This window comes from Durio zibethinus, chromosome 22, assembly GCF_047325235.1.
Source record: "Durio zibethinus cultivar Kanyao isolate XHJ-2024 chromosome 22, ASM4732523v1, whole genome shotgun sequence".
Taxonomy (NCBI): domain Eukaryota; kingdom Viridiplantae; phylum Streptophyta; class Magnoliopsida; order Malvales; family Malvaceae; genus Durio; species Durio zibethinus.
Genome location: NC_143183.1, coordinates 12,533,429 through 12,555,722, shown reverse-complemented (window position 1 = coordinate 12,555,722; position 22,294 = coordinate 12,533,429). Strand labels below are relative to the sequence as shown.

The window sequence follows — 22,294 nt, the reverse complement described above, 5'->3', positions numbered from 1 at the left end:
AAAGAAATTTGTTTAGCAACCAAGGCTTTAGGTTCTAGGTTTGATTTGTTTAGATTTTTTAGAATTGGGATTTGGTGTTTTTGGGTTTGAATTTTTGTAATCTTTTGCATTCTAGAGATTTTTGGATTTAGCTTTCTAGACAATTTGTTGGGCCTTTGAAAATTCTCTGTTGGCTTTTGGGATTTATTCATTAATTTTTGGGCACTTATAAATCAATTAAAGAGAAGACAGAAGAATAAACATTTTAGAAAGAGAGACATACTCAAATACTTTTGAAGAAAAGCCTGAAATTTGAGGTATCTAAATCTGCGTGTTTTACCATACACAACCCAACCTAGTTGCAAGTATTCTCTTTCCATTTTCTACTCCATTTTCTGTTTTGATTTTATTTTTCTTATTTTATTTATGATATTTTGTTTATTTTTATTTACTCTTATTATTTTACTGATTTTTATTATTTATTCATTTTTATTAAGCAACTTATTATTTATTAAACATTTTGCAAATTTTTTTTTTATTTTTTGAAAAACAATTAATTAATTAATTAAATCTTTTCAAATAAATTTATGAATCCTACCAAACTGTTGGAGAATTTTCATGGATTTAATTTTTAGGGAATCATGAAACTATTGAGAAATTTCATAAATTAATTTTCAAAAAGAAATATTTTTATCCGACCAAACTATTGTATGATTGTTTCTTAAATTAAGTCTTACTAAATTATTGGGAAATTTAATAAATTTTTTCAAAAAAATAAAATAAAATTTTATAAACGCTGTTACAATAAAATCTCACCAAACTATTTAGAGATCTACCTCAAAGTAAGTCGTACCAAATTATTGGAAGACTTTACTAATTTTTTTGAATAAAATACTATAATAAATCTAATAATGGAGCCTCTTTAAGGTGAGACACTAGTTCTCATGAATACTCTTGAGGTGAGAGAATTATCTTAAATTGTTATCAAACTATTGGGATAATTTTAAGACTAATTTTCAATATTTAATATTTTGGTAAAAGCATAAATATTTTCTAAGGCTTAGATAATTTGGAATCAAACTAGTACTATCTTTTGATAGGTGTTGTGAGGGTGCTATAACCTTTCTTACATATACTGCACTTTCGAATCTAAAATCTAGTTTCGTGGACTAAAACCCACTATTGAAAGATACCTAAGTCAATCTTGGAACTTCTTTAAATATGATAGATTTGATCAGGTGACCAATCACACCTAAACAAAAAAATATTGGTGGTGACTCCTCTAATTTATGTCTAGCGGTAGGTCCACGGATCTATACGTTACGACAGTTTGGCAACTTCACTAGAAAAATTGAGAGTCAGGCCAGTAAATGATTTCTTATTATCCAAGTCTTGCTTAATAAATTAGAGATTATTTTCTTTCTTTCCTATTTTTTTCTTTTCATTGTTTATATTTTGTTTAGTTATTCACTTGTATATATTTGTCATTCATTTACATATGCATAACATAAGCCCTTCACCCAAGCTTTACTCTTAAAAGGGAATGAAATACCTATGCCCTTGTGAGATTTCATGTTTTCTTATGGGCCTGCGAAACACTCCCACTCAAATTGAACCATTTCCATTTATAGACTATGATGGGTAAGGATCGAGGTGCTTTGCTACTCTGTAATAGACAATGATGTAAGAAACAATTTGAGAACCTTTTTGAAGTAATCCAAACCATATATAGTTAACTTTAAGAGCTAACTATAGGTAGAGCTATGTCCTTCGACCCTTTATAGCTACTCCAAAATTTAGGGTCATGTTGTTATTTTACTTACTTTATAATGTTTATTCTTTATTGAGATAACTAACCGATTTTCCTATCTTGTTTTTTTTTTTTTCTTGTGCATATTCATAAACATACATGCATTGCATTACATTCATTCATGACCATTTATTTATCATGTCAAATCATGTCAAGATCACTTATTCTAAATTATGGTACTAAGGTACAATAATAGCTACATATTCGTACAATATCCGGGCTAAAGCCAAGAAAATGGAGCAAGATAATACAAATCATCTCAAAATGATAGAAAAGGCCCAGAAGATACTTAAAGGAAAATTAAGCAAAATTCTAAAAGCTTTAGAAAAGATAAACAGAGGAAAAGTAGTAGATTAAGATAGCTTACACGAAGTTACTGAATCATTGTATCTTTCAGTTTTCGATCCACATAAACTTAAACATCTCTAAGCTTTCAACTATAGCAGACCACATTCCTAAACTATAATTACTAGGGAATGCCCTATGCACCCAATCAAGGGAATATCCAAAGTTATAATAATCCTATCTTCATTGAAAAAGTGACTGAGCCCATCCAAATCCCTAATCTAGATAAGACAAAGGAAAAAGAGAAGTCGCATACAACTGTGCCTTTGAAAGACTCTAAGACTGATCAAGTTATAAGCATGATTGAGAAAATATTACAGGCTATTGAAAGTATTGGTTTCTATGGATCTATGGATGCTTTGGGGCTTTTTTTGGTACCAGACGTGATGATAACACCTAAATTCAAAGTGCTGAAATTTGAGAAGTATGACGGTACTAAGTGCCCTATTACACATGCCATAATGTACTGTCACAAGATGGCAGCACATGCTAGCAATAAGAAGTTGCTCATACACATTTTTCAAGATAACTTAATCAGGTTTACTGTAAGGTGGTATGTTTAGTTAGATAAAACTCGCATAAAATCGTGAAAGGATCTGACTTGATCCCTCATCCATCAATATCACCACATCATAGATATGGCTTTTAATCACTTTTCATTATAAGGAATGGAGAAGAAAACATCTGAGTCCTGTAAAAAGTATACCCAAAGATGACGGAATGTCACTGCTTAAGTGCAACCTCTTTTAATTGAAAAAAATAACAGTTTTGGTTGTAAGCACTTTGAAGTCATCCAATTATGAGAAGATGATAAGGAATGCAACAAAGAATTTTGCTGATATGGTGATCTCATGAGAGATTATTAAAAATGCCATCAAGAGTGGCAAGCTTGAGGAGGCAAAGATCGACAATACTAACAAAGGTGGGATGCCTAAGAAAGAAGAAGATAAAGCCCAAGCGATGAGTTTTGAGGGGCAGCAATCCATAAGTTATGCTCCATATCCATCATATGTTCATCCTACTTGTTATCCAGCAGCCAATAATGTTGCACAAGTTCATTACCAACTTTATTTCCTAACCATGAATAATATTATTCTAAGTTCTCATCGACTAGCTTTTCAAGCATCTGTATATAGGCCTAATCTTGTTACTACATCAGTTCCAAGGCCTAACAATCAAGTGAGTGGTTTGGAAAGAACCAGGGGCAATCAAAAGAGAGCTTACATTGATCCTATCCCTATAACCTATACTGAGCTATTTTTAGAATTGGTCAAGAATGACGTAGTATTCCCAGTCTTTTTGGAACCATTGAAGGCACCCTATCCCAAATGCTATAATGTTAATGCCATATGTGACTATCATAATGGGAACGTGGGTCACTCCATAGAAACCTACCTTACTTTTCAAGCATAAGGTGCAAAGTTTGATTCGAGTAGGCTCATTGAGCTTCAATGAATCAGGAAAGCTGAATATCCATAAAGGTCTTTTACCTAATCACCTAGGGGCATGATTTTAGGAAGGTTGATTGAAACTAATTATCATCTTAAGATTTTTTAAGAATATGGATCTCTTTTACGTATTTAAATTTCATCTTATTTTTTATCATTTTAATAAAAGTGACAGATTTGATGCATTTTCATGACATTCTTTTTTTGTATGAATCACCATTATTTACTTTTACCTTTTTATACGTTTTCTCATATCCATTCTTTGATTCCAAATAATGAATATTCAAACAGTCCTGATGATAATTTAGGATTTAATTTTGAAAACATCATTCATGATGATTTGATTGATAAATGGAGATTGTTGATTCATTAGGACTGTTAAATAAAGAAGAGATAAATATGATGAAAAATCTCAAGAAGGATACAACACATGATCTTTACAATTGTTTATTCACAAATATGCTCTTGATCAATAAATGTTCTTTATTAAGAGTGTTCATATTTGAAATGAGAAATGGTCATCTTTCTTCTATCCTACAAAAAAAAAGAATAAAAATTTACCCTTTGCTACCCCATTTGATCCTATTGAATTTTTTTTTTGAGGAACCCTAACCAAAGATCATCCCTATACTGAGGGCAAAGTTAGAGAAGCTTGTTTACCCTTTGTGATTTCAGGGGTAAAGCCCTGTGGTGCCCAAACATTTCTTGAAAAATGATGAAAAAAGAAAAGAAACAAAAGGAAAAAAAAAAGAAAAAATGAAAGAGAATTTGATGGGGCAAAATGCCAATGTGCTTCACATGAAAAAAATGATTCTTGGTTTGATAACTCTTTAAATACAATTTGTGCTTATTTTATCCAATTCTTTTATAATCCTTCACCTTAGCCTACATTAGATCCTTTAAAAGTCTATTTTGATCGAATGTAAATACTCGAATTAGAGAATCATGAATTGAATTAAGGTAGATTTACTATTGGATTGTGTGGGACTTTGAACAAAGTGTCATTGATTGATGAAAGGGAAAGAGAAATGAAAAGAAAAAAAGTAATAAAGAGATGTGAAAATAAAAAACAAAAAAAAATTGAAAAAGGGAAAGAAAAAAAAGAGAAAAAAAGGATATTGATAAAGATGATTGGCTCAAAGACTGAAAATATTGATGGAATGTGTTTTTGAAAAAAAATTCTGAGTAAGAGTTTAAAACTATCTGAACAATCATTATTTTAGATGTTGATATCTCATTTGAATAGTCACAATGTTTTGTTTTTATTAAACTTTGATATGTTATTGACCACATTTCTTTTTGAAAATAAGGACCCATTTCTCTTATCTTTTGCCAAATATACATACCTTGAATGAATCAAGAAAGTGTATCATGTCTGTCACCAATTTAAATGATGGTAAATAAATGAATAATAATCTTCGTAAAGAGTTTTCCATTCTTTTAAAAGAAATCCAAGATGAAATGAATGAAAAAAGCTTGAGAAAATGCCACAAATAAAGTGACGCAGGTGACCCAGTGATAAATTCAGTGATTGATTGATTGATTGACATTACCTGTAAGTTATGATTAGATGAGGAGAATGATATGGATCAACTGACAGAATTTATTCTAAGATGATGGAGTCTTGAGAATCTTGTTATCATAATTGAAATTTTATGACATTGATTTATTGACATCTGCACTACATACATTGTGTTTACATTTGCATCTTAGATAGGACATGCATTTGCATCGTTGCATCATCATTTATCACTCATTTTCGATCTCGACTCAGTCTAGATCATTTTCCTGACTTATAGCTCAGTATTAATCACATGTTTGATCTCGACTTAGTCTAGATCATTTTTTCAAACTTATGGTTCCATCGCGGTCGTTAGATCTTGGCTCAGTCCAGATTATTTTTTCAGACTTGTGGTTTCATCCCGATCGTTCAATCTCGACTTAGTTCAGATCACTTTTCTAACTTGCAATTTTATCCCAATCATTCGATCTTGGTTCAGTTCAGATCATTTTCTTGACCAGCAGTTTAATCTTGGTCACTTATTTCGATCTTGGCTCGGTCTAAATCATTTTTTTGACCTCTACAAAACTTGAAATCTTACGAATTTTTCATTCTTGTGAATCTAAAAGTCCTTGTGAACCAAAAATCTTTCTGAATCTAGAACATTTGCGAAACTTTAAAACTTATAAAATTTTCATTCTTGCGAATCTAAAACTCCTTGTGAATCTAAAATTTTTACGAATATAGAACCTCTACGAAACTTGAAATCTTGCAAATCTTTCTTTCTTGTGCATCTAAAGTCCTTGCGAACTTGAAATCTTTACGAATCTAGAACTTATGCTAAACTTAGAATCTTGCGAATCTTCCATTCTTATGAATTTGAAAACATTTGCGAATCTCGAATCTTTACAATTTTCTTAAACTTGGAATATTGGGATCTTTCAACTTCTGTTATGGAACCTCGTAAAATTTTGAATGTCCAAATTGTGAATCTTTGGATTTAAAGTTAAAATTGTGAACTTTATTTTTTCGACCTACGATTCAATCTCGGTCATTCATTTCAATCTTGGCTCAGTTAGATCATTTTATTTCTTATTTTGTAGTTTACTCCCGATCATTTTTGCATACTTTGATCACTTTTTAAATTTCAACTTTCAAACCCAAACAAAATTGATGTCTTTTGTCTTTGTGCAATTCTTGTTCCATAAAAAATGCACAAAGAAAGGTAACTGTCGACATTCCATTTTGTCTGAAAATATTTTTTCAAAATTAGAATTCAACCGTAATTGAGAGATTTTTAGGATTTAATTTCAGAATCAATTGGCATTAAAAATGATGTAAAGAGATTGTCAGGATTTAATTCCAGAATCAATTCACATTAAAATGATAAGGAGAGATTTTTGGGATTTGATTTCAGAATTAATTCTCATTAAAACAGAAATCAAATAAAATCATAGATTTTAGGAGAATTGATTGAGCATGAATTTCTATATAAACCTGTGATCAAAGCAATAGGGCATTCAGAAAAAAAGATTATGTAAAAACTCTTGAGAGGAAAGAAAGAAATTTGTTTAACAACCAAGAGGTTTTAGGTTCTGGGTTTGATTTGCTTAGATTTTTTAAAATTGGAATTTGGTGTTTTTGGGTTTGAATTTTTGTAGGGTTTTGTGTTCTAGAGATTTTTGGATTTAGCTTTCTAGACACTTTATTGGGTTTCTAAAACTTTTCTATCGATTTTTGAGATTTATTCATCAATTTCTGGGCACCTATAAATCAATTAGAGAGAAGACAAAAGAATAACCATTTTAGAAAGAGAGACATACTCAAACACTTTTGAAGAAAAGCCTGAAAATTGAGGCATCTAAATTTGAGTGTTTTACCATGCACAACTCGACTCAATCGCAGGTATTCTCTTTCCATTTTTCACTTCATTTTCTTTTTTGATTTTTTTTTCTTATTTTATTTATGATATTTTGTTTATTTTTATTTACTCTTATTATTTTGCTAATTTTTATTATTTATTCATTTTTATTGAGTAACTTATTATTTATTAAACATTTTGCAAAAGTTCTTTTTTTATTTATGAAAAAAAATAAAAAATAAATAAATAAAATCTTTTCAAATAAATTCATGAATCCTACCAAACTATTGAAGAATTTTCATGAATTTAATTTTTATGGAATCCACCAAACTATTGGGAAATTTCATAAATCAGTTTTCAAAAAGAAATATTTTTATCCTACCAAACTATTGTAGGATTGTTTCTTAAATTAAGTCTTACCAAACTATTTAGAGATTTAATAAATTTTTGCAAAAAAAATAAAATAAAAATTTATAAATACTTTTATAATAAAATCTCACCAATCTATTTGGAGATCTATCTCAAAGTAAGTGCTATCAAACTATCGGGAGACTTTACTAATTTTTTTGAATAAAATACTATAATAAATCCGATGACGAAGTCTCTTCAAGGTGGGCACTAGTCCCTATGAATACTTTTGAGGTAAGAGAATTATCTTAAATTGCTACCAAACTATTGGACAATTTTAAGATTAATTTTCAATATTTAATATTTTGATAAAAGCATAAATATTTTTCAAGGCTTGAATAATTTGGAATCAAACTAGTATCATCTTTTAATAGGCGCTGTGAGGGTGCTATAACCTTCCTCACATGTAATCGCACTTCCGAATCTAAAATATGGTTTCATGGACTAAAACCCACTATTTAAATATACCTAAGTCAATATTGAGACTTCTTTAAATAGGACAGATTAGATCAGATGTCCAATCACACCTAAATAAAAAAAATTTGATGGCGATTCCTTTAATTCATGTTTAGCGACAGGTCTACGGATCTATACATTATGACAGTAATTATTCAAGATTTAATATATGTGGATTTCCCCTAACCAAATAAGTAAATTTAAACATAGGATACCTTGAAAATGGAATAAAACCTCTTATATGGCATTTTTTTTAGAATCACACTTTCTCCCAAAATCTACAATTTCACAAACCAAATGCCCCCTTAGAGGTTTTCTCTAGGTTATGGTGGGAGTTTGGTCTTGTCTTTGCATAGAAGATGGTCTAGCTCTAATGGTGGGGAGGTTTTTTTTGCTTATCTAGGGTTTTATACGTTTTTAAGGTTTGGTTGGTGAACGCTTTTTACGATGAAAGAACTGAAAGATCTATGTGTTAAGTTAACTCTGACATACACAGAGAGAGGGGAAATGATGGTGGAAAAAGGTTGGTTAGAATCAATTGAGAAAGAGGGGAATGGTAAGGTTACGACCAATAAAGGTGTAAACTTGGAGGCTATGAGAAGGGTTCTTCACAAAGTATGGAAATTAAATAGAAGATTACAAGTGAAGGAGATAGGGGAGAAGCTTTTTCTTTTTCTGTTTGAGGACATGATGGAGAAAAACATGGTTCAAATGACATAGCAACGGTCTTTCAATAAGGCCTTACTTGCTCTTCGAGATTTTAAAGGCTTAACTCCTCTGGATTCCATTGATATGTCTTGGTGCCCGTTTTAGATCCATGTCCAAGGCTTGTCGTTGAACATGATGAACAAGTAGGTAGGGGCGGTGATTGGTGAAACGTTAGGTGACATAGAAGAAGTAGAAACTAATGGGGATAAAAATGCGTAAGGAAAGTTTTTAAGAATAAGGGTCCTGGTAGACACTAGTAAACCTCTTAAGAGGGAAACAAAAGTTGCAGTGAATGATGGAAGAAAGGTCTTGTTTATGTTCCAATATGAATGTTTATGAAATTTTTGTTTTATGTGTGGCAAACTCTATCATGTAGAAAATGAATGTAATGAGGCACTAATGAGGAAAAGCAAACTTGGATCAATAAAAAAGGAATATGGTAGATGGCTTTATGCAGACTTATCAAAAGCACAGTTAGTTAAATAAGAGTGGTCCATTTCAAGAGATGCAGGGATGATATCTCTTTTAGTCCAAAGAATAAAAGGGGTGAATCACGATATCAAAAAAGTAGCAATGGTAGCAACGAAAGGTAGTGCTTCTCAGGGTTCCAGTCAAACTTGCTGCGATGAAGAGGAAGATGAAACATGTGGCAAACAGGGATGGCATCCAGGAGTTTGTTCTAAAATTTTAGCCAAAAGTAACGCAGATGACTATGGGCTGACCTTAAAATGGGGGCGGCTGAGGGGCCTAAAATTTCATGCACGTTATCATCGATTTCAAAAATGGTGATGGGGGAAGATTCAGGGGAGAATCAACTGGAGCCAAATCTAGGAATGGGATTCATGGGAGTGATACAAATTTAAACACATGTAGGCCTAAGCAGAATGGTTTTTATAGTGGACTAAGTGCAATGGAAAATGGGCCAAATCTTGATAGGGGCTTCAAATGATGGAAGAGAGCCACAAAACACGTTGGGAAGGACTCTCAAATAAAGGAAGAGGGTGGACCAATGCAAAAAAAGGTGTAGAAAATGGATGTTAGGTGTTGGAAAAGGAACAATGGAGGAGACAGCAGTGAAGAAATTGGCATCTTTTAAGGATTTCCAACCAAGTGCTAAGAGCACATAATTAGCGGCGATTATGGTAAAACTCGCTTTTTGGATTTTTGTAGTGTTTTTGAGTCAAACGTCAATTTTTTGAGATATCATATCATATTTTATTAATTCTAAGCTATAATAGTCCCAATGGATCATGATTTCCAAAAGATAGACCCGGGCTTGATCATGATTGACAAAAAGGTTAATTAAGGGGCATTTTGGTTATTTTTACTCAAATTTTGATTTTATATAGATTTTTTATTTAATTACTATGCTTTGACCTAATTTGATCAATTTTGACCAATATTTAATTGGGTCCATCTCAAGGATATTTGGTCAAATTAGATCTGATAATTCATGTTATCATGTCATGTATAATATTTTATTCGTGTTATATTTTATATGAAAATCGTGTGTCATAATTCGTGTCGATATGAAAATGTAAAATATAATTTTTTTTGTTTTATTAAACCTATTTATATATATTTTAAATTTTAACTTGTGTTATTTCGAAGTTCTTTATTCATATAATTTTCTTATCATGTCATCGTATCGTATTTAAATTGTTAGATCTAATCAAAACACCCATTTTTACCCAAAATTCAAAATCTTTTTTAAAGCTCTTCAAAAATCTAATGATTTGACTTGATTCTTTCAAAATGATCGAAATTTGGTTTAATTTGATCAAGATTTTAATCGAAGGATATTTTAGTTAAAATTTAAATTTTAAACAAATCCAATGATTCCTATTTAAATTTCATTAAAACCTTTGTTTTGATCAAATTTGATTTTTGAGCTAGATTTGACTATTTTGATTGAGTTTTACTAAAAATTTGACTGAATAATTTTCAAAGTCTTTTTGTAAAATTATCCAATAGTCTCCGTTTCAAATGATTTGAAAACTTTTCATTCCGTTTTTGGATCTAAAAACTGTTATTTGACCAAATTTGATTAATTTAACTTTTATGTTGACTTTTGACTTTTTTTTAACTTTTACTATTTTTCTGCATCAATTGTAACAATAACTTATTTAAAAAGCTTAGAATATTTATAATGCTTAAAACTTTTTGGAAAGAACCCAAGTCTTGATTTTAAAGTATAAAAAATTGACAAAAACGCTCAGGTGTCTATAATACATGTACACAATATAATCTTTTGTTCCTTGTCTTGTGTTCATACAAACTATTGGTTGATGTATTAGGAAAATTTATGGCTAAGGCTGTAAATGAATAAAACGTTTGATAATTAGTTTGTGAACATGTTAGATTTATGTTCATTTATTAAGTTTAACAAATAATCACAAATAATATTTTAAGATTTGTTAATTAAATAAACAGATCATGAACATAATAAAATTCATTTATGTTTGGATTATTTGTCAAAATTGATAAAAAATTTAATAATAGTTCGTAAATATATTCAGTTTTTATTTGTTTATTAAATTTACAAATGATCACGAATAATATTTTATAATTTATTAATTAAACAAATAAATTATGAACATAATTATATTCATATTCGATTCATTTAAATTTATTCTTACAATGGGCAATCAAAGGTTCGTACAATTAATACTTCAAGCAAAAGTAAGAATAAGCGGCACAAAGAAGAAAGTTTGGATAGATTGCTTAAGTTAAAGCCACGCCTAAGTGCATGAAAAGTATAGATAAAGTGCTTGAAAATTAAGATTATTGAATTTGCATTGTGTATGTCATTTTTGGAACCTATTCCACAATTTTTTAAACTTATATTTATACATGAACGAAAAACAGATTCTAAGAATTTCCTAATGTGACTACCGCCCATTAACTCCCTTGTCTTTACGTGTTCAATAATGGGTGAAAACTACTTCACACGCTACTTTCACTCCATGAATTGCTAGTTGAATATTTTCTACAATTGCTTTTAAATTGTTTGCCTTCAGGCTGATCTTCTCTCTACCTGAATGCTAATAACTGTTTCATATTAAGGCTAGAAAATCTCCATCTACTGAATTTTCTTCAGAACTAATCCCACTCATCAATATATAAGCGTAGAGATAGCAAAGCTGATCCAAGGCTGAAAATCTGCTTGAATTGATCTGCAACCAAACCTGAATCAATCCAAACTTATTAAAGAAAGTTAAAGATTGAAACCCAAAACAATTAAATCCGAAAAAATTCAAATCCGAAAAGTTCAAAACCGATATAATCTGAATTTATCATAACCCAAATTCACAATGATCCGAACTGGAGATCAATCCGATATAAAACCCATACAAAACCAAATTATAACTTGAAAAATCGAAACTATAATTATATGATTTTTTAAATAAATAAAAGTTAAATATTTTTCTTAACTAAAAATTTTAAATTTTAAAATGTTATTGTTGATAATTATTAAATAATTAATCAATAATAATCAACAAAATTAATGTTAAATTTTTAATTTTGATTATAAAATAAATTTAACTTGAAACACACTAAATATTAATATCTAATGATTTTTGATACTATCATCTCATTATATTTATGATAATTATCAATATATAACAAAAAATAATATCTAATGATTTTTTCATATACCACCAGTTCTTTTAGTTAATTTTTTTCATAATTTTTATATTTTTATTTTAATATTAGATAAAAATAAATTTAATTTAATTAATTATTAATAACTATTAAAATTAAAATTAAAGTGAGAATAGAATTAATTATTATTAATAATAAATAAAAGTATAATTTAAAAGTATACTATACAAGTAATAATTTTAATACAATTATTTTTTAGACTTTATTGATATTAAGATTAAATATATTTAAGTAATTACATTTATTGACTTTAGATTACTAACATTATAACAATTAATTTAATAATATCTCCTATTCAATATTTTAATTGAACATTTGGTCAATTGATATATATCTAATATTATTTTATTAATGTAAATGTTAATGTCAAAATAATATTCTTTTTAACAATATCTATTATTCAACTATGTGAAATTTGAATATTTTAGTTTTTATTTGAATTTATATGATGGATTAAAAAATAATAAAATATATTTAAAGACAAAATTAATATATAGTATATGTTTATATAAATATATTATTTTTAAAATTTCAACATTAACTTTTTTGTAATATTTTTATTTAATAATATAAAAAAATGAAATTAATCCTTAAGTCAAAATTACAAAATATATTTATAACTTACAAAATTTAGAAAATTTTTCAAATTTGTCTAAGTTAATCTACCTAACTCAAATCGAACTAAATCCAAAATAAACTAAATATGAAATAGCTCGTATATGAGATGATTCGAATTTAAAATAATCTGAATTTAAAATTATTCAAATCCAAAAAAACTTGAATATAAAAATAATCAAATATGAAAAAACCCGAATTTAAAACGATCTGAACTCAAAATGAATTTTAATTCAAAATATTCAACCTCTAAAACAATTCAATCCGAATTCCAACCGATCCATTTGCCACCTTTATGTAAACATATTAAGAATTCAATTTTGTTCTCTAAAAAGAAAGCAAAAGAATTCAATCTCTTAAATCCCTCGATTTTAGTCTTGATCAGAGTGCTAAATTTTCTAGCTTAATAATTCCATATGACCACCATTTCGCTAGATTTTCTCTAGCAAAGGTTGATTATTCGATAGTCGTGGCCCAATTGGACTCCATAAAGCGTTAGTTTGGGTTAGTCCAAACATCTTGGACTCTTTTTTCTAGTCGTACCTTGACAAATCCTACTTTATTGGGCCCCCCCTAAAACTTAGTCCATTAACTTAATTTGATTAATTAACTTGCTTAATTAATCCTTTTCATTATCCACTTTAATGGATTATTTCTTTTCTCAACACAAACAAAACAGAAGTTTAAAGTACGCAAAACATTTTCGATTTGATTAGTAAACCAAACGGAAAATTTGTTTAAAAACCAAACTTAAGCAACAATCCATGTTCGTTTTTTCAATTTAAACCCAATAGGTGAACACTCAAGTGTCCCAGACCCCAATATTGGCACATTAACTTACCAAAATTACAATAAAAAATCTTTAGGCGGCACTGGTAGAATATTTTTTGATTCGTAATTATTAATTTCCAAATTTAAGCACTTTCTTGTCGTTAGTTAGCTACTCTTAAAGGGCCTCATTCCACACAAACATCAGAAATTTGTGGATGCAATTCATTTTGGATAACGTGTCCCAATCTTCCAAATATCCTGCACTCCATGAAAGCAGCGCATCCCGCTCATCACTGCTCCTGCTCTCCCTTCATACGCCTAAACGCACTATTACTACTCTTCACTGATTTCATTTCCAATTCCAATACAAAATGACAGTGTCGGCCAATGGACGGTTATCGCTCTCTGCCGCCAGCCAGCTACCTAGCACCGTGGCATTGACTGCTGGGAGGAATTGGAGGCTTGTCAAATTTTGCAATGGAGAGTTGATGGGTAAGAAGGTTAACATGACCCGAAGATATCAAGGGGTTAATAAAAAGAATGTCAAGCAAAATATTTGCATGTCACTTACTGCTAATATAGCAGGGGAGTCCAAGGTGAATGTAATCTTGTATTCTTATTATCTCTTCCATACATTTTAACTAGTCCTTTAACACTTGAGCCAAAAATGCCAAAATTTTTTTTATTAAATCCCTTTATAATTATCAAAAGAAACTTAATTTACTAGCTAAACATAAGCAATTTAATGAGTGGGGTTATTCATGCAGCTAAGGGACCTAGAGCTGGAAAGGCGGGACCCAAGGACAGTTGTGGCAGTTATTCTGGGAGGAGGAGCTGGTACTCGTCTTTTCCCTCTCACCAAGCAACGTGCCAAGCCTGCAGTAAGCTTTCATCTCCTTTTCTTTTTTTAGTTGTTGATCGAACCTGATAATTGGAATTAAAAATCCAGTTCTACCCACCACGAAGTTATTGGTCTCATCACCTTTTTTTTTTCTTCTTTTTTAAATATATATGTATAATTATCTTATACACTGTCAGGTGAATTTTATATATATCAGAACTGAAAATTTGTAGGTTCCAATTGGAGGTGCATACAGGCTAATTGATGTGCCAATGAGCAACTGCATTAATAGTGGTATCAACAAAGTGTACATTCTCACCCAATTTAACTCGGCGTCACTTAACAGGCACCTCTCCCGTGCTTACAACTTTGGCAATGGGGTCAACTTTGGAGATGGCTATGTTGAGGTATCATTTCAGCATTCATTTATGCACAAATGCCAATTGATTTTTGGCTTAGCAGCAATTGATTCTGATATTTGAAGACACTGTTTCTTTATAATAGATACTGGCGGCCACACAAACTCCGGGAGAGGCTGGTAAGAGATGGTTCCAAGGGACTGCAGATGCAGTGCGACAATTTCACTGGCTTTTTGAGGTATATAATTCAGAGTCAGCTCCCATAATGGGGAAAAAAAAAAGTCCTTGAATAACTCTCTTATGGGAGATTGGTATTTGAAAGTTTTATTGTTATCCATTGGCCACTAGGTATTTATTTTGATTTAAGAAGAACAAGAGAAAGCGAAGTAAACTATTGCAAAATGCCAAGTATCAGAAAGAATACCATTATTATTATTATTATTATTGTTATTATTATTATTATTTTGGTATTTGAGTTTGCCATGGCTTGTACCCTTATCACTAGAACTAAAAGTAAAGCAGTAGTCCTCTTTTTTATGTCAGTGGCTCTTGGTTTGCCATTTACTATCTTGTAGGGTGCAAGAAGTAAGGTGATTGAGGATGTGCTGATTCTATCAGGGGATCACTTGTATCGGATGGACTATATGGATTTTGTTCAGGTAGTAAGACAGAAGATATGCAGATAGTTTTACTTGTGTTATATTATATACATTGTTGGTATCAATTTTCAGAATATCCAAACTGAGATTCATGATTTTTGTTTACAGAACCATCGGCAGAGTGGTGCAGACATCACCATTTCTTGCCTTCCTATAGATGATAGGTACATCACCATTTCATGGACTTTCTTTGCAATTTGAATTTCCTGCAACAGATATATCATCTAATGGCACTCAGTAATATGCATTACCCTGTCTTTTGCTTTTATTGTAGACGTGCCTCAGATTTTGGTCTAATGAAGATAGATAATAAAGGAAGGATTCTGTCCTTCAGTGAAAAGCCCAGGGGACAAGAATTGAAAGCAATGGTAAGTCTCAGTTTATTAGGATGCACTTTGCCATTTAATTGGTTTTAGAGATTTGAGTGGTTTTGCTAATATAAATGTATATTTTAGGCAGTAGATACAACAGTTTTGGGACTTCCAAGAGAGGAGGCTGAAAAGAAACCATATATTGCCTCCATGGGAGTTTACGTCTTCAATAAGGAGATACTTCTGAACCTTCTGAGGTACAAATTTTGTTTTTTGTTTTTTCATTGATTAATTTCCTCTGAAGGAAACAAAGAAAGAATAAAAATCTTGATCAAGTGATAAATTTAACAATCATGTAAACATGCACCTGCAACGTCAAACATAGGAGCATAAGTTTTATAAACTGTTATTGATTCAGATGGCGTTTTCCAACTGCAAATGACTTTGGATCAGAAATAATCCCTGCCTCAGCTAAAGAGTTCTTCATAAAGGTACTTAAATTTCTTCTAAACATTGCATATGAAAGTATAAGCATCTCATCACAATCCCTTGGCCCAATCCCTCCCACCAGCCCCTTGAGTTTTTTTAGAAGATTTTCATTCCAACTATAAGGATAGTTCAGCATATTTACAGTGTTTACATGTGAAATTTCTGAACAGGCTTATCTCTTCAATGATTACTGGGAAGATATAGGAACTATCAGATCTTTCTTTGAAGCAAACCTTGCCCTCACTGAGCATGTAAGTGCCATAAAAAATTTGTGCTTTTTTGTCAGTTCTGATCTTTGGTAATAAGTCTGAGGACTTGCAGCCCATGCAAAACTTGCTATGGCAAGTATTCCATAGAGATTCATTTTATGCTTTGGTTGTAAAACACTTTTGCACTGTTCTAACATATCTTTTCACCTTCCAGCCACCAAGGTTTAGCTTCTATGATGCAGCAAAACCAATATATACATCAAGAAGAAACCTACCGCCTTCAAAGATCGACAATTGCAAGGTTAGTAAATCTCAGGCTTTGACTCTGGTCCTGATTGGATTGCAAAAGGAATGAAAGAAAGGAAAAAGGTCTACTCTAGCAAGAATGCTAATCAGACATGACAGTACTGCTGAGATGCCTGATCAACCGACTGATTCCTAACTTCACAGTCTGTTTTGACTTAAAGATTATACATTCTTTCTTGTTCTCAAGCAGGTTGTGGACTCAATCATATCCCACGGAAGTTTCTTAACAAATTGCTTCATAGAACACAGCGTCGTTGGTATCAGATCCCGAATAAATGCTAACGTTCACCTAAAGGTTTTGTTCTACAAATTCTATCATATGCATAACTTGTGAGCATACTGTAAGACCAATGTGAAATTTAATTTTACAGAAACTTTTGAATGTGCAAAATACGTCCTTCAAATATTGAAATTAATACTAAAACATGCTATGGTATGTCTCTCCCTGTTTGTCTCAGCCTTTTGGGACAGGGGCTCTTACTTCCTGATGTGTAAATCAATGCAGGATACAGTGATGGTTGGAGCTGACTTTTATGAAACTGATGCAGAAATAGCAGCACTTTTAGCTGAGGATGGAGTTCCTATTGGGATAGGAGAGAACACTAAAATCAAGTAATAATAACCTAAAACCTCTGAAAGTTTCTGTTCCCTTTCCTGGAGTCTTCATTTTTGGCATAGTTCTTATCATCATCTTATCATGTTATGCAGAGAATGCATCATTGACAAAAATGCTAGAATAGGGAAGAATGTTGTTATTGCCAACTCGGAGGTGTGATTCTTCAGCCCACTTTATATCTTATCGGTGTTTTTTCTCTCATCATTTTTATTAGTAAATGTTTCAATATAATGATTTGCAGGGTGTACAAGAGGCTGACAGATCCTCAGAAGGGTTCTACATCCGATCCGGAATCACCGTCATATTGAGAAACTCAGAAATTAAAGACGGTTTTGTTATATAAATGAAATTATCCATTATCCATTTTTGTTGATCCGGACGGAATCAAGAAGTTAAAACTAGTATGATAAGAATCCATGTTTGTTAATAGATACACTATTAATGCAACCCAGCCTCACAGAAGTGAGAAGAAAAACAACTTGTTTAAAAGATGAAATAATAATAATAATATGAAATTGTTTCATTTTACATTCCATAATAAGAAGGAAACAGCCAATTTTGTATAAAATTAAAACTTTAACATTGGATCTCTAATCTAAGCTCTACACAGTTAAACATCAATTCGTTTTCATATCTCTGCAAAACAAAACGCTCTTCTGAAAGTATAATATTGGTGACAGTGCATTTCTTATCTGAAAATGGCTTTCTACATGTTCTTCCAGCCCGATGTAAATAATCAATAGCAGTTTTTGGCAGGTCGAAGTTGTATATGTGAGTTGTTTCTGGCAGATCAATCCCCCTCGCAGCTATATCTGTAGACACAAGGAGATATCCACCTCCTTGCCTCACTTCCTGCATTTTGAAATAAATATTGAAAACAGTTAGGTAGCTCTTTGAGGATGGAAAGCACAATATATCATAGGAAGTAAAGGGGAGAGAGGAGAAGATTTTACTCTAAAACTTAAGCTACAAAATAGCACATGTTGGTATGAATCTCTACCGTTAAATTCAAAAAATTTTCATCCTCCTACCAAATATAGCGTAAGAACCAAATAGTTTATCATTGTCTAATACGAAATCATTAACACTACATTTTTTTGGAAGGAAAAAAAAAAAGAAAAGAAAAAGGAAAGACAGTTTTAATCTAATGGTTCAAAACTATAAAATAACACATGTATCTCAACCATTAGATTAAAAAAAATTTCCATCTTTCTCCCCTTCCATCCTCCCTAACAGACACTAGCATTCGTCGTGAGTTTGAACCACCATGGAGCCTGTTATTACAGCACTTTGTTCATTTTTTTTTCTTTTTCTCATAAAAGGAATCATATATTTTTATAGTAGCTAAATAAGTAATGTTTGCTATTTAGTTTTAGTAGATGAATAATTCAGGAAACTAAAAGAATAAAGAATCTTTTGCTTTCTTTGAATTGCTACAAAATCAAATTTACAATAAACCCAACTTTACTTTATTAAGAAGGAATGGAAAAGGCTCACCTAATCATGAAGGAACTAAAGAACACTTACAGAAAGTGAGGCTGCTCGTGAATTGAAATTCATGTCTTCCTCCAAAAGAAGGATCTCTATCGAACCTCCGTATGAAGTCTTCAAAAAATCAATTAGAAGAGTTGTTGAAGGAGCTTTCCCAGCCTTTTTTGACTTCTCAGACTGCAGGAATTGTGGAGAAAAAAAATACTTACGAAATTATAGGAGAACCCTCAAAAATTGAACCTAAGTATTGTGAAACTTCATATTCAAGCCAATTACCTTCCTACTTTTCCTTTTCACCAAAGAACACCTAAAATTATACAAGCTATATGTGTGTGTGTGTGTGTATTTATCAGCATGCTAGATCAATTTGCATTGGAACCAGCAGGTATCATGATCATATCAAGAAAATGTCCTTCATTGAAGATCATCTTGAGGTAAAGCATTCATACAATAACGCAGAACCCCAAATTTTAAGAACAGATGTCAACCTATTTTCAGAATAACAAAATATTATAATTGCATCATCTAAAAGATACAAGTGAAGAAGGATAAGCTGTCCAAACCTGCTCACCAACAAAAATAATACCATACTCAGGCAGATCACATTCTAATAATGATAGCAATAGTCGATGTTTCTCTTTTCTACCACATATCTGTCAATCAATGTAACATATGATCATAATCAATCAGGGGATTCACAGACCAAGAGAAAGGTGCCACTAAAGAAAATAGCATTTGGTAAAATACAAACATAGTAAATATATATGTCTCATACTCAAATTTATCTTACCACAAATCTATGAAGCAGGCATGGCGGCAAGGGCTTAATTGGATTGACATGGACATAAACCACATCCCTCTGTACGTAATACAGAAATAGTAGTGAAAGCAAGAAAACCAAAAACAGTACTGGATTAATTCCCAATAAGATGACATGAAAATTACTGTTAACAAATTAACCTTTGTCCACTTCTGCTGTATGCAGTCATGTAAAAATCGTCTATGCTGAGGGATGGATGCACTGGCAAGAACCGTTTGACGGTTGTTACATGAAGAATATAATGTCAAAAGCTTCCTGAGAGAACTAACTTGCTTTGAAGAACTGAATAAAAAATCAACCTAACAGAAGAAAAAGGAGTATCATACATCATTCTTCAAAATAATAATTCTTCTAAATAATAACTTTTGGTGAAACTTTTAGTGACTTTAATGAAGACAAGTAGTCAACTGAAAGGCACAATAATAAATTTCTACAAAAGTATTACTAATAATTCAAGAATACAATGAAAGATAAAAATGCCATTCAAACTACTGTAGCTTTCAGCTTGGATGCTGTGTTGGAAACTTAAATGCAAAAGTTGCTGCCCACCAGAAACGGATTATAAATAAGTCAACAACTAATTAACAAAGGCAAATGTTATTATATTTTAGTTACCTCATCAACCACCAACACACGCATCGAATCAAGCTTAAATATCTGCTTTTCAAGCATCTGGCTCACACTTCCTACTGTTGTTACCACTATACTTGGCGGTTCTGCCTGAAAATTTGAACATCAGAGGAATTACATATGCATAAAACATGACCAGGTCATCAATTAGCAACAAACTTTTTCCACAGACAGAAGGAGCTTTTCAAAATATCAAAATGTTAAGAGAAAACCTTTAAGAAAATATGTCATCAGACTTATCAGAGGAGAACTACATTGTTTCCCAATAAAATTTGAAAACACAAAAGAAATGGGTAAGAGCCGAGTTCCACTCTTTATGCATTACTTATCAAATAGTTCCACATTGTCAAAACTCATCTATTACTATTAGACAATAATTTTAACTAATTTAGAATGATGATAAATTTTTGCCACAATCCTGTAAATTTATATGGGATGGAACTTTAGAAAACAACAGAATAAGAAGAATGGTGCACCTTCAGCCAACTCTTATGTCTCCTCAACATTCCTCCATCTAAAAGTGCCATAACAGTATACGATTTCTGCTCCACTTCATGATTCATAGGCTTTGCAGCTAACATCCGAGCCACTTTCGAAATCTTGATCAAACAACAAACACCAAAACTTCCATAATAATACTACCACATTGACTTCATATTATCCAATTTTCTAATTTTTCATTTATCCGGAATCACTCATAGAAATCAAATTCAACTTGACATATTAAAACAATAAAAGAAATCCTTACTTGCATGCCAAGCTCCCTGGTGGGAACCACAATTAGAGCTTGCACAGCCGATCTTTTAGGATTTATTACTGAATAAACTAACAACAAGTAAGTCAGCGTCTTCCCGGAACCTGTCTAGAGCACGATTAAGAAGGTGAACATTAGCTTATCAGCTCAGGCTTTTTTTTTTTTTTCTTCAAAAAAAATTTATTGAGAATTAGAGTTATAGAAACTCTCTTAAGCCTAATTTTTTTTTTAAATTATTATATAAATATTGAAATTAATAATAATATAAATATTGTTTGGGAAGAAAATCAACCTGAGCGTGAAGAATGCAATCGTTTCCACGGAATAGAACAGGCAAAGCTTCCCTCTGTACGTCTGTCGGCACTACAAATCCAACCTCTTCCACTCTGAAACGTCCACGTATCAATGACAATCAATTTCAGAAAAAAATACCAAATTTGATTTTTAAGAAATTGACAAAAACGGAGAAGGTAGAAAAATGCGGGGAAGCAGAAGCATGCCTGCGCAGCACGTGGTCCGGCACTTGACCCTGGCAAATTTCACGAAGAGTTAGAGAATTATTATTCGTTTCGAGCTCTTTAGTTAGTGGAAAAGAATTGGAATTGGATAAAGAGAAGGGAGCTTTATTTGAGAATGGTTTAGCTGAAGAAGAGAGATTGAAGTAAGGTTTTCGTGGTTGGACAAGGAAACGACAAGTCCTTGGCTTTTGATCCAGTGCCGTTGTGGTTACAGAGAGAACCTGAGTAGCTGAAGTTGAAGAAGCCATATTTTTCTGGCGAGAGTGAAGGGTAAGGGCTTTGGGAGATTGAATGATGATATTGATGAGGATTATAGACGAAAATAACTGTCCATGAGTGGGGCCACCTTTTTTTTTTTTAATAAAAGAATTAGCTAGAAGATATGCACAAATTACTTTTATTTTATTTAAATTTAAATAAAAATATAAATTAATATTATTGATTATTTATACATTTAAAATATATGTAACATATAAATAATATAATTAAAATATCAAATCATAATAAAAATAAAATTTTATTATTAAATTTTACTAAAGGTTATAAGAAATTCTCTATTTTATAATTGTAAAGTTATCATAGGATTCATTTTTTTTTTTAAATTTTAGTAAAATTTTTTATAATTTTAAAGTTTTTTTAAGTTAAGATATAAATGAACTTAAAATTAATATTATTGATGAGATTATCATTGAATTATTTTTTTTTAATTTTTTATGAAAAATA

The 22,294-nt window shown here is 31.1% G+C and overlaps 2 protein-coding genes across 2 annotated transcripts; one reads left to right on the top strand and one right to left on the bottom strand.

Annotated features, from left to right (window-relative positions):
- The first annotated feature begins 13,771 nt into the window (after positions 1–13,771).
- APL1 (ADP glucose pyrophosphorylase large subunit 1) lies at positions 13,772–17,881 on the top strand. The gene is made up of 15 exons (XM_022906285.2): positions 13,772–14,164; positions 14,336–14,449; positions 14,643–14,816; positions 14,914–15,006; positions 15,344–15,427; positions 15,536–15,591; positions 15,702–15,795; positions 15,883–15,995; positions 16,157–16,229; positions 16,398–16,478; positions 16,651–16,737; positions 16,933–17,037; positions 17,248–17,354; positions 17,451–17,511; positions 17,600–17,881. The coding sequence occupies exons 1-15, from the start codon at positions 13,940–13,942 to the stop codon at positions 17,699–17,701; spliced, it is 1,569 nt and encodes a 522-aa protein (XP_022762020.1). The 5' UTR covers positions 13,772–13,939; the 3' UTR covers positions 17,702–17,881.
- On the bottom strand, positions 17,838–21,897 carry LOC111307934 (P-loop containing nucleoside triphosphate hydrolases superfamily protein). Its single transcript, XM_022906286.2, has 10 exons — positions 21,554–21,897; positions 21,346–21,439; positions 21,048–21,161; positions 20,776–20,898; positions 20,285–20,389; positions 19,810–19,968; positions 19,640–19,708; positions 19,413–19,502; positions 18,886–19,026; positions 17,838–18,210 (listed from the first exon to the last, which is right to left on the bottom strand). The coding sequence occupies exons 1-10, from the start codon at positions 21,817–21,819 to the stop codon at positions 17,935–17,937; spliced, it is 1,437 nt and encodes a 478-aa protein (XP_022762021.1). The 5' UTR covers positions 21,820–21,897; the 3' UTR covers positions 17,838–17,934.
- Between the last annotated feature and the right edge of the window lie 397 nt (positions 21,898–22,294).